Source organism: Ovis aries, unplaced genomic scaffold, assembly GCF_016772045.2.
Source record: "Ovis aries strain OAR_USU_Benz2616 breed Rambouillet unplaced genomic scaffold, ARS-UI_Ramb_v3.0 scaffold_85, whole genome shotgun sequence".
Lineage (NCBI taxonomy): Eukaryota > Metazoa > Chordata > Mammalia > Artiodactyla > Bovidae > Ovis > Ovis aries.
Window position 1 is genome coordinate 1,137,879 of NW_024599827.1, and position 13,117 is coordinate 1,150,995.

Here is a 13,117-nt window from a genome sequence, read left to right on the forward strand (position 1 = left end):
TTCGCAGCTGTACGACTGTACTTCGGAATCAATTCAACATTAAGAATGACCGAGGCCTTTTGCCAACGCAGTGTGTCATGTTTATTGGGTGATTCACAGGTCAGCTAAAACACATGAAGGGGAAAGACCGGAAGCTATCAGTCATGTCAGGAAACAAAATATTTAGCAGTTCTTAGCTTCAAGTGTTGTCTTCCATCACAGCTTGAGGAAGATGGGCCAGTCCCTGACAGAGCTGTAGTGGGTGCTGTTTATTTTTAGCAACAAGAAGCACATACTTTTATTTAACCAGTGACTTTAGGACAATCAGCAAAAGAAGAAAACTGTATTTCCATGGAGCCAAGACAAGAAAATCATTTATACAAATTAAACTGATACAAAATACATTATAAAGAGAACCACACATACAAAAGTCATTAAGTTGGTCAAAGAGCAAGAATGCCACAGAACCACCACGCTGAGAACACTGGTGTGAATTCATTTCGGTTATGAAACGTATGTCCGAGAGAGTCTGAGTTTTCACATTTACTGAGGTAAAGGCACAATCACTTCCACGTAGTTAATGGGGAAGAAGCCAGATTCCCCACGCAGAACTCCTTCATACCAGTTTTCATCTATCTGATTGGTTAACGTAATGATGTCCCCTTCTTTAAATCCTAGTTCTCCTTGGTTTTCAGGCTCAAAGTCATAGAGACCGCGACAGCAGGGCTGGTCCACGGGAGCGTTAGAACCTGTGTGCATCGCGTGGAGACAAAAAGTACATGGTTAACACGACGGAGCATCTGTGGGGCGCTGCAAAGGTGGAGAGTTGCAGAGACCAGAAACAGCAGGCCCCTGCCTGCCTTTCCAGGCCAAGGCTGGCTCAGCACCCACAGGGGGCCCTGCACTTGGGGCCTCTGCCCCCCTCAGCTCTCCCTCCTCCCCTAGCTGACCTCCTGAGCCCATGGCTTTCCTCATCAGTTCTCCTAGCCAGAAAAATTCAGGCCCAGCCCCTGTTCTTGAAGCAGCTGTTCAGCTCTGCCCGCAGCCCAAGGGAGGTGCAGAATTTTACAAGGCCTAACCCCTGCCCTCAGGGAGCTCATAGTTTCTTTCGGAGAGTGGACAACACATGAGAAACACCTGAAGAACAAAGATGAGGGACTTCCCTGGTGGTCCAGTGGTTCAGACTCCAAGCTCCCAATGCCAGGGACACAGGTTCAATCCCTGATCAGGGAACTAAGATCCCCGCATGCCACACAGTGTGGCCAAAAAATAAAATAAATTGGTACAAAACCAAGGCTAAAACAACAACAACAAAACAACAAAGACAAGGTAGTGGATCACCTATAACTCAGAGAAGAAGGGAGCAGCAAAGGCCTGGATGGTCAGGGCCATATTCCTAGAGCTGGTAACCAGGGCGTGGAACACGGCAGGGTGTGAGACTAGGAGACAAGAGCAGAATCTCTACAGGCCAGGCTTCAGCCTTGGGATCGCTGCACCAAGCCAGTAGTTCTCAGGACAACATTTTTAACGTAACTATTGTTTCACTTCAAAACCAAACTAAACACGGTAACAAGAGAAAGACAAAAAGAGAAAGCAAATACATGCAAAATTGACTGCTAATGAAGAGGTGCATGTGTGTGTGCTAAGTCATTTCAGTCCTGTCTGACTCTGTGTGACCCCATGGACTGTAGCCCCCCAGGTTCCTCTGTCCACTGGATTCTCCAGGCAAGAATACTGGAGTGGGTTGCCATGCCCACCTTCAGGGGATCTTCTGGACCCAGGGATCAAACCCACATCTCTTACAACTCCTGCATTGACAGGCGGGTTCTTTACCACTGGTGCCACCTGGGAAGCCCCAATGAAGAGGTCAGTAGTGTTAAATTAATGTGATGGCATAGAAGCTTCCAGATAACTTTATGAATATATTTGTGTATGTATTTAACATATAATTATTTTCATAAAAGAATATTCCTATTATATTACTATGAACATTTTCCAGGTTACTTTTAATTACTGAACAATTGTCAACTATATCAGGATAACATAATTTCTTTATTGTTGTTGTTTTGGCTGCGTGGTGTGGCATGTGGGATATTAATTCCCTGACCAAGGATCAAACCCCTGCTCCCTGAATTGGGAGCTCAGAGTCTTAACCACTGGACCACAGGGAAGTCCCTAACATAATTTCTTTAACTAATATCCTCTCATAGGATATTTAAAGGTCTTCCTTTCCTTCCTTCCTTCCTCTTTCTCTCTCTCTTCCCTTCTACATTCCTTCCTTTTCATTTTCCCATTTGTTTCCTCTTAGCATTCATTGATAACTCTTTGAAAAATATCATAATATATGTGTATTTACAAATAATGTACATTTAATTCCTGAGGGTAAACTTCTAGAAGGAAATTTCCTCTTCATAGACATAACTTTTTCCAAGATTTTTAAATTTTACTACCAGTATATTTTTCTATTTTCTTTGTCTTAAAAGTATTAGGTGCCCGACTGCAAGGAGATCCAACCAGTCCATTCTGAAGGAGATCAGCCCTGGGTGTTCTTTGGAAGGAATGATGCTAAAGCTGAAACTCCAGTACTCTGGCCACCTCATGTGAAGAGTTGACTCATTGGAAAAGACTCTGATGCTGGGAGGGATTGGGGGCAGGAGGAGAAGGGGACAACAGAGGATGAAATGGCTGGATGGCATCACTGACTCGATGGATGTGAGTCTGAATGAACTCCAGGAGTTAGTGATGGACAGGGAAGCCTGGCGTGCTGCGATTCATGGGGTTGCAAAGAGTCGGACACGACTGAGTGACTGAACTGAACTGAACTGAATATATTATGGACTTTTATATCATAAATATTAACCCCGTATCTGTCATGTTTGATATATACACTATTTCCAGCTTATTATCTGTATTTTTTTCCTTTCATTTTGTTTTTGGAGTGTGTACTGGGGATGGGGCAGGGATGGGGGTTTCTGTTTTATTTTGTCATCCATGCAGAAATTTTAAACCACATAAGCAAAGTGATGAAACTTTTCATTCATAGTTTCCCTTCCACAATTATATATAAATATTCAACTAAATTTATCCCAGTAATTTTTTAAAATTAATTTTTAATGTGAAGATGCTTTCCTTCAATCCATTTAGATTTTTGCAAATAAAGATATTATACATTTTTAATAATGTTTAAGCAGCTACCTGAACACAATTTATTAAATAGTAATAATCCATTATTCTCCACTGATTTCAATACTACTTTTGTCTTATGTGCGCTTGGATCTATTTTAGCATTTTCTACTTTCCCCCACTGATGCATTTCAGTAACTGTACCACACCATTTTAAATAGTGTAGCTTTAAAGTAAATGTCCCTTGGACTGCAAGGAGATCAAACCAGTCAATCCTAAAGGAAATCAACCCTGAGTATTCATGGGAAGGACTGATGCTAAAGCTGAATCTCCAACACTTTGGCCACCTGATACAAAGATCCAACTCATTGGAAAAGACCCTGATGCTGGGAAAGATTGAAGGCAAAAGAAGGGGCAGCAGAAGATGAGATGGTTAGATAGCATCACTGACTCACTGGACATAAATTTGAGCAAACTCCAGGAGATAGTGGAGGACAGGGGAGCCTGGTATGCTACAGACCATGGGATTACAGAGAGTCTGATACGACTTAGCAACTAAAGAACAACAAAAATTAAAAGCAATTAGTAGAGCAAGTTCCTCTCTATTACTCTTCTACAGGAATCCCTTGGAGATATTGCAGGTTTGGTTCCAAACCATTGCAATAAAGCAAACATCTCAATAAAGCAAGTCACACATTTTTTGGTTTCCCAATGCATATAAAAGCTGTTTACACCATCCTGTAAATAGCATTGTGTCTAAAATACAATGTATACACCTTAATTTTAAAATACTTTATTGCTGAAAAATGCTAACCATCATTTGAGCCTTCAACAAGTCAATCATTTCTGCTGGCAGAGAGTCTTACCTTGGTGTTGATGGCTGCTGACTTATCAGCCAGTTGCCGCAGCCACCCAACCACCAAAGGTTGGGTTGCCAAAGGCTGGGTGGCTGCAGCAACTTCTTAAAATAAGACAACAGTGAAGTCTGCTTCATGGATTGACTCTTCCTTTCACAAACAATTTCTCTGTAGCAGGCAATGCTGTTGGATAGCATTTTACCCACAGTAGAACTTTTCTCAAAATTAGAGTCAGTCCTCTCAAACCCTGCTGTTGCTTTATCAACTAGGTTTATGTAATACTGTAAATCCTTTGTTGTCATTTCAGCAGTCTTCACAGCATCATCAGTAGATTCCATCTCAAGAAACCTCTTTCTTTGCTCATTTATCAGAAGCAGCTCCCTGTCTGTCCAAGTTTCGTCATGAGGTTGCAGCAGTTCAGTCACATCTTCAGGCTCCACTTTGAATTCTACTCATTCTCTTGCTCCTTCCACTACATCTGCAGTTATTTCTTCCACTTGAGTCTTGAACCCCACAAAGTCATGCATGGGGAATGAAAGCGACTTCTGATAATGCTGATATTTTGACCTCGCCCCATGAATCACAAACATTCTTAATGGCAAGCAGAATCCCTTCCAGAAGGTTTTCCATCTACTTTGCCCAGATTCATTAGATGGGTCACTATATGTGGTAGCTATGTTGTTCAGTTGTTCAGTCATGTCTGACCCTTTGCAACTCCATGGACTGCAGCCCACCAGGCTCCTCTGTCCATGGGATTCTCCAGACAAGGATACTGGAGTGGGTCCCCATTTCCTTCTCCAGGGGATCTTTCCGACCCAGGGATCAAACCCGTGTCTCCTGCATTTGCAGGCAGATTCTTTACCACTGAGGCACCAGGGAAGCCCCACACAGGCAGAGTAGATTTAGCATAATTCTTAAATGCCTTAAGATCTTCAGAATGGTAAATAAGCATTGGCTTCTACTGAAAGTCACCTGCTGCAATAGCCCCTAACAAGAGAGATACTCTGTCCTTTAAAACTTTGAAGACAGGCACTGATTTTTCTTCTCTAGTTATTAAAGTCCTAGATGGCACCTTCTTCCAATAGAAAGCTGTTTCATTTACACTGCAGCTCTCTTCTTTAGTGTAGCCACCTTCATGAATTATCTCAGCTAGATCTTCCTGATAACTTGCTGCAGCTTCTACATCACTTGCTACAGTTTCAGCATCAGCATGTGCTACTTCACCTTGCAGTGGTTAAGAATCCACCTGCCAATGCCGGGGACATGGATTGAATCCCTCGTCCCAGACAATCTCACACATAGCACAGCAACTAAACCTGTGTACCACAACCAGTGAGCCTGTGCTCTAGAGTCTGCTCTGAAACAAGAGTTCCTCTGCCATCCTGCATTTTCCATTTCAATTTCCTCTTTCTATTATTATGAAACATTCTTATTTCTCTCCCCATCCAGACTTTAAGTAAGACTTGAAACAAGTTCTGCTAGAGACTGTGTTCCTTTCTCAACAAGTCTTTTCCAGCCAAGTAAAGAGAGAAGATAAATTTGGGGCTGGTCAAAAATTCAGCAAACAGCACCTGTTCTCTGGGGGAGGGCCTCCCTCAGTGCCACCCTCAGTATCAGTTCAGTTCAGTCACTGAGTCGTGTCCAACTCTGCGACCCCATGAATTGCAGCACGCCAGACCTCCTTGTCCATCACCAACTCCTGGAGTTCACCCAAACCCACGTCCATCGAGTCTGCGATGCCATCCAGCCATCTCATACTCTGTCATCCCCTTTTCCTCCTGCCCCAATTCCTCCCAGCATCAGAGCCTTTTCCAATGAGTCAACTCTTCACATGAGGTGTCCGAAGTACTGGAGTTTCAGCTTTAGCATCATTCCTTCCAAAGAACAGCCAGGACTGATTTCCTTTAGAATGGATTGGTTGGATCTCCTTGCAGTCCAAGGGACTCTCAAGAGTCTTCTCCAACACCACAGTTCAAAAGCATCAATTCTTCGGCGCTCAGCTTTCTTCACAGTCCAATTCTCGCATCCATACATGACTACTGGAAAAACCATAGCCTTGATTAGATGGACCTTTGTTGGCAAAGTAATGTCTCTGCTTTTCAGTATGCTATCCAGGTTGGTCATAACTTTCCTTCCAAGGAGTAAGCGTCTTTTAATTTCATGGCTGCAGTCACCATTTGTAGTGATTTTGGAGCCCCCCAAAATAAAGTCTGACACTGTTTCCACTGTTTCCCCATCTATTTCCCATGAAGTGATGGGACCGAATGCCATGATCTTTGTTTTCTGAATGTTGAGCTTTAAGCCAACTTTTTCACTCTCCTCTTACACTTTCATCAAGAGACTTTTTAGTTCTTCTTCACTTTCTGCCATAAGGGTGGTGTCATCTGCATATCTGAGGTTATTGATATTTCTCCTGGCAATCTTGATTCCAGTATGTGCTTCTTCCAGCCCAGCGTTTCTCATGATGTACTCTGCATATAAGTTAAATAAGCAGGGTGACAATATACAGCCTTGACGTACTCCTTTTCCTATTTGGAACCAGTCTGTTGTTCCATGTCCAGTTCTAACTGTTGCTTCCTGACCTGCATACAGATTTCTCAAGAGGCAGGTCAGGTGGTCTGTATTCCCATCTCTTTCAGAATTTTCCACAGTTTCTTGTGATCCACACAGTCAAAGGCTTGGGCATAGTCAATAAAGCAGAAATAGATGTTTTTCTGGAACTCTCTTGCTTTTACCATGATCCAGCGGATATTGGCAATTTGATCTCTGGTTCCTCTGCCTTTTCTAAAACCAGCTTTAACATCAGGGAGTTCACGGTTCACGTATTGCTGAAGCCTGGCTTGGAGAATTTTGAGCATTTCTTTACTAGCGTGTGAGATGAGTGCAATTGTGTGGTAGTTTGAGCATTCTTTGACATTGCCTTTCTTTGGGATTGGAATGAAAACTGACCTTTTCCAGTCCTGTGGCCACTGCTGAGTTTTCCAAATGTGCTGGCTTATTGAGTGCAGCACTTTCACAGCATCATCTTTCAAGATTTGAAATAGCTCAACTGGAATTCCATCACTTCCACTAGCTTTGTTTGTAGTGATGCTTTCTAAGGCCCACTTGACTTCACATTCCAGGATGTCTGGCTCTAGGTGAGTGATCACACCATCATGATTATCTGGGTCATGAAGATCTTTTTTGTACAGTTCTTCTTTGTATTCTTGCCACTTCTTAATATCTTCTGCTTGCGTTAGGTCCATACCATTTCTGTCCTTTATCGAGCCCATCTTTGCATGAAATGTTCCCTTTGTATCTCTAATTTACTTGAAGAGATCTCTAGTCTTTCCCATTCTGTTGTTTTCCTCTATTTCTTTGCACTGATCACTGAAGAAGGCTTTCTTATCTCTTCTTGCTATTCTTTGGAATGCTACCCCATGGACTGCAGCCTACCAGTCTCCACCATCCATGGGATCTTCCAGGCAAGAGTACTGGAGTGGGTTGCCATTTCCTTCTCCAGGGGATCTTCCCAACCCAGGTCTCCTGCATTGTAGGCAGATGCTTTAGCATCTGAACCACCAGGGAAGCAATCTCTCAGTATCACGCCCACTGCTAACCTTCCACCCCACGTGGGAGTGAGAGCCAAGCCCCACCCCGGCACCTCGCTTAGGGAGCATCTGTCAGTGAAGTTCCCCAGTTGGACTGAGATGGTCCCCTCTTGCCTTCCTGCTGCAGTGGTTCTCAATCTGGAGGCATGATAAACACCCCCTACCTGGACTGACCTCAGAACAACTAAATCAGAAGCTCTGGCAATGGGACCCAGACACTGGAGTTTAAAAAATTTCTCAGGTGTTTCCAATTTCCAAGAGAGGTCGTGAACCACCAGCCCCATGGTCCTCTTTCACTCCAACTCCTTTGACAAGAGGCTGGGAGTGTCTGGGAGCTAGTGGGGAAAGTGGGGGGGGGGAGTGATGGCGGGGGAGGGGAGGCTGTTCTTCCTCTTCAGGTGGGAAGCTACTTCCCAGGTGTGACTTCCAGGTAGGTCAGCATTTTAAAATCTGGGCTCCCTGGCTCATTATTTCGAGAATCTTCCTGATGCTTCCAGCATGTAGATGGCTCCTTCCATAACAGAACACTGTCCCACCCCAAGTTTGTTGTAATGACGGGAATTGGGGATTGTTTAGTCGCTCGGTAATGTCGGACTCCTGGCAACCCCATCAACTGTAGCCCGCCAGGTTCCTGTCTATAGCATTTCCCAGGCAAGAATACTGGAGCAAGTTGCCATTTCCTTCTCTAAGGGATCTCCCTGGACAAAGGATCAATCCTGTCTCTCTTGCATTGGCAAGTGAATTCTTTACCACTGAGCCACCAGGAAGCAGGAGAATTTAAATAGGGGGCCCGGTTCATGATCTTGAATGTGAACAGAATAACCTTCACTGATTTCAAAGCATTAGGGAATTGTGTGTTTCCAGGCCAGACTTTCCATTTTCCTTTGGAAATACAGCTCGGATCTAGGTGGGCTGGGGGGCTGTGGGAGCTGGTCACTGAAACCCTGCAGCAAGTCAGGCTGCTGAGTCAAAGTCAATTTTACTAGTGAATAACTGTTCCAGAGTGGTCTATTAAAACGATCAGTATTCTTTTGTCATTTCTCCCACGACCAGTTTTTGACACAGAGGGAGTCAACTGCCAAGCCCCATGATGGTTTGGGGAGGCATTTCCTGGAACACAAAACGTCCGTGCTAGAAGGGTCTTTAGTGGTCTTCCACAAGCTTTCTTCTTGAAGAAGAGGCAGTATGGGCCCCTGAGAGGTCACAACAGCCTGGCCCCAGAGCTAATGGCAAAGTCAGAAAGACACCAGGGCTCCGCCCGGGACCGCCTCTCCTGATGTCACCTCCTACATGCTCTACGCGGCTGCTAAGTCTTGCTAAGAAACTTCATAGGCTATCACACTGATTACAGGGCTGTGTGTGTATGTGTGTACGTGTGTATGTTGGGTTGGCCAAAAAGTTAGTTCTGGTTTTTCCATAACATCGCATGGGAAGACCCGAGTGAACTTTTTGGCCAATCTGTTTTTCCTCCCATTCACTTTGTAAGCCAACTGTGATGACTGACATAAATACTAAATGGCAGACATGCATTCATCCCAGCCCCCGCCTATGCATGCATACGTGTGCCCTCGCTGCACACATGCTCTGAACCAATCGGGGGAGAGACACGTCCCTCCCGTCTCACTTCATTTACTCCAGGTGAGGGACCACTGCCATACTTCCCACTTCTGCCTCCTAAGAGCTGGAACTCAACCAGCACTCACATCACACTCCATCAGCAAATCAACCCCAAACGTGGCGTCTCTCCCAAGACCCGGGAGTGGAGAGCCCCTGGGCGAGAGTTCCCCAACTCCAGTGAGGCGTGAGTGCTGGGTTCTCCCCAGCCTCTGCACTGTCCCCCCACCCCCAACATTCACCCACCGAACACAGTTCTCAACAACAGTGCAGGCACCAGGTAGGTCCACCCCCAGCGGAGCTCGGCCCACGGATCTGAACTGTACATGCAGCAAGATGATATTGGGAAGAGTCATCTGATGCCTTCATCATGCTGGGTCATCTTGGCCGTCTGGGGACCCCAACCCAGAGAGCCATGGCCTCCTGTACTTTAGGGAGAGGGTGGAACCCACACGAGGGAGTGATGTTTAACCGGTAATTTCCAAAATAATGCCATTTCAGTTGCGAGATGGTGTGGACGCTGAGGCTTTCGGGCTTTCATGCCTGAGCCAGACAGGCTTTTATGAGATTTGAAGCTGAGGTCGAGCGAGACTTCCGGGTTCCGAGGAACCAGAGGCTGAAGAACTCGGAGCACAGAGATTTGTCTGACAAGCATGGGGAGGGAGGGACTGTTTCTTGCCACCAGAGAAGAGACAAGAGCACTTCCTGGAGTCAGGGAAGAGGTGGAAGAAGAGGGCAGTTTGGAAAGGCTGAGATGCTTCCTGATCCCACCCTGGGGTGGGGGTCTTGGCCCCATTTCCCACTGGAACTGTAGGAGAAGGTAGGCTTCAAAGAGCTCTAGACTTGAGGGTGCTGAGCACAGTGGAAATGGTGGGTTGTGTAATTAAACAGGGGCTTCCCCTGTGACTCAGCAGTAAAGAATCTGCCTGCAATGCAGGAGACGCGGGTTCAATCCCTGAGTCCAGAAGATCCCCTAGAGGAGGGAATGGCAACCCACTCCAATATTCTTGCCTGGAGAATCCCCATGGACAGAGGAGCCTGGAAGGATACAGTCAATAGGGTTGCAAAGAGTCAGACACAAGTGAAGCCACTGAGCACCCTCACATGTAGTTAAACAGAGAGGGTGCCAGAGGGGGTCACCTGGGCTCCCCATGCACTGTGAACACATCTCCTCAAGGTCAGGCAGGAAGTGAGAAGCGCTGATGGGGGATCTGGACCAGAGATGCCCTGGGGGTGGGTGCACAGGCTCCCAGTGCAGAGGTCCAGTAACCCAAGGGCAAAGCCTTGGTCCCCTGACCTGGGCCCAGACCTGGTGTGATAAATCTCCTCTGTGGAAGCAGTTAAGACCCTGACAAGCTTCCCCACCCATCACCGTGATGTTCCCTAAACACCTCCTGTACCCAGGCAATATCTTGAGGGTACAGAAGGAGGTAAGAGACAGCCTTGGAGGAAAAACCAATAGCTCTGGCAGGAAATTTTAGCTGAACTGACCAGGTTTAAGTCTTGAATCGAGCAAGCAATAAATGGACAGTCTGCACTTTCTATTGGAAGAGACCGAGTTACCTTGAAATGGCCAGATTACGTTTTTTTCCACCATTAGAAGAAATGGAAAAAAGATTAATATTTTTTTTCTTTTGGCCAACAGTAGAAATGGAAAAAAGATTAAGTTGTTTCCGCCATCGGTCTGAAGGGAGGCTCACGAGCAAGTTTGGTTAACGAGGAATCGAGTTTGTGCTCAATCCGTGACAGTGTGTGAACTTTCCCTCTGCACAAAAGACAGGGCAGGACACCACAGATGGGACGCTAGAAGTGAAGGCAGAGGAGGTGACACGTGCTCAGTGGGATCTTTTCAAACTGGCCGTGCTTGGCGCAGATGTGTGCAAGGAGCCTGAGCGCTCGGTGCCCGAGGATAAGCTGCACCTCTGCCCAGATCTTCCCCGAAGAAAGGAGGGGTCCCACCCAGCGGCTGCATCTTTCCTGAACACCCACTCCCCTTTCCCCTGGACCTTCCACCACCACCTCCATATGCAAGCTGTCTCGTGCATGGTGCTTGGCACCTGAACCCGCTGAGAATCTGTGCACGTGAGCTCCTGGCAGCCGAAGCCCCAGCCCCGGGCCATCCAGTGAGGAGGCTGCCTCTCCCGCCCTGGCTGGGGAGCCTGTGTTTATTTTCTCTCACTCCTGAGGCCTGGCTTCACGTAATGTGAGAGCAGAGGTGGGGAAAACACAGTCTCTTCCTTGTTAAGGCACTGAAACAAAGATTATTTTAACAGAGAGAAGGGTGTGTCCCTATTGAATATTTATTATTCAAGCTCTGTTCCACACCATTAGGGAGTTAAAAAAGAGACCCAACCACAAGAATTTTAAGGAAGGTGGTCAGTCAGTCAGTACTGCATCGGCAACACGCAACAGGTCAGGAAATTGTGTTCTCTCTAAAAGAAATTTCACTCCCTTCTGGGCAATAATGTGGACTGGCTTCTGACAATATTTGGTCCCCTCTTGTTTTAACAGAAGGAAGATTCTCTGGAGGCTCTTCTCTGACTCCAGCTTTTATCTCCCCAAGTCCCTGCTGCAAAAAGCTACTCACGTGAACAGAACTGCCAGGCACATTTTACTCTGGTAGCCATAGTCCCACAATGAATACCACAGTCCTGGTCAGCTAGAGGGATAGAAGACTAACCCTCAGTTTTCAATATTTACCATGTGCCAAGAAAACATTCTAAATGCCTACAAGCAGACTTAATTCTCAGAGGAACCCTTTGATGAGGTACCATTTGTCACTGTTGTTCAGTAGCTCAGTCGTGTCTGACTCTTTGTGACCCCGTGGACTGTAGCCCACCAGGTTCCTCTACGGATTTCCCAGGCAAGAATACTGGAGTGGGTTGCCATTTCCTCCTCCAGAGGATCTTCGCATCCCAGGGGTCGAACCTGCATCTCCCACACTGGCAGGCGAATTCTTTACTGCTGAGTCACCTGGGAAGCCTGAGGTATTCCCCACAATGTGATAGAGAGAGAAATTGGGGTTCCAAGCATTTAAGCAGCAGTGCTGAGATCTGACCTCCATCTAGGTCCAGATTCTGAGCTCTTGATCACCATGGCATGCACCCAGTCTGAATATCGTTGGATGGTGAGTTTATGCCCACTCGGTTTCTGAGCCAACCACAGTCAACAGGGTGGTCCATCAGCTGGGTTGGAAAGAGCCATGGGTCCTCAGCAGGGCAGGCTCCTGGAGCTCCCAGGCCTGGGATGCTCTTCAAGAGTGCTCTCCACCTTAATCCTTCTCTGATCCTAGAAGGTCTGCCCACATCTCACCCCACCCTATCAGTCACTGGAGGGATGCCCTTCAGGGCCTTACTCTCTGTGCAGCTTCAAAGTGAGCAGCTCAGGCTCCAATCAAAAATACCATTAAGTCCCTATACATAAGAACGAGTTCCATTCCAAGAGTGCATTTGTAAGTCCAGTCTGTTCGTGAGTCCAACAAAGTTAGCCGAGCTAACCAACTAACTAATCGGCTATATACTGCTGCTTTTACGCTTGCTTCTGGACATTCTGGGCTTGAAATAAAGACACCGCTCTACTGTCCTCTACACAGGACTGTACGGTAAAGTGCACACAAGCACACCCACTTGTGGAGGATGCATGCACGTGACAAGGTATGCCAGCCATGAGAAGTAACTTGCAATAGCTTTGATTGGAAATGCGAACATTCACATCTTGGAAAGTTCCCAACTTGAAGGTTCATTTGTATCAGACTTAGTGTAACAAGCAAATAAAAATGGGCGTCTATTCCGGGTGGTGGGTTAGACCACAGGGTGGGGCTGGTGTGCTGGTGTTTCTGCAGCCCGGCCACCTCATGTGTTCCCTCCCTCTCTCTCTGCCACCAGCCAGGACCTGGGGGCCTGTTGTCAAAAATATATTTCCTACCCTGACTTTGAAGAAGATCATGGAGGAAGC

The 13,117-nt window shown here is 46.4% G+C and overlaps 1 protein-coding gene and 1 long non-coding RNA gene across 7 annotated transcripts in view; one reads left to right on the forward strand and one right to left on the reverse strand.

The window, feature by feature from the left end:
• Positions 1-57: 57 nt before the first annotated feature.
• Positions 58-13,117, reverse strand: part of SH3GL3 (SH3 domain containing GRB2 like 3, endophilin A3) — a 113,810-nt gene continuing 100,750 nt past the window's right edge. For all 6 annotated transcript variants that reach the window (XM_042242640.1, XM_042242638.1, XM_042242635.1 and 3 more), the window contains one exon: positions 58-728. In XM_042242640.1, the coding sequence (XP_042098574.1) occupies positions 523-728 (206 nt within the window). In that variant the 3' untranslated portion in view covers positions 58-522. The remainder of the gene's footprint in view (positions 729-13,117) is intronic.
• LOC132659115 (uncharacterized) lies at positions 726-2,881 on the forward strand. Its single transcript, XR_009599083.1, has 2 exons — positions 726-1,845; positions 2,463-2,881. It is a non-coding gene; the product is annotated as an uncharacterized LOC132659115 (long non-coding RNA).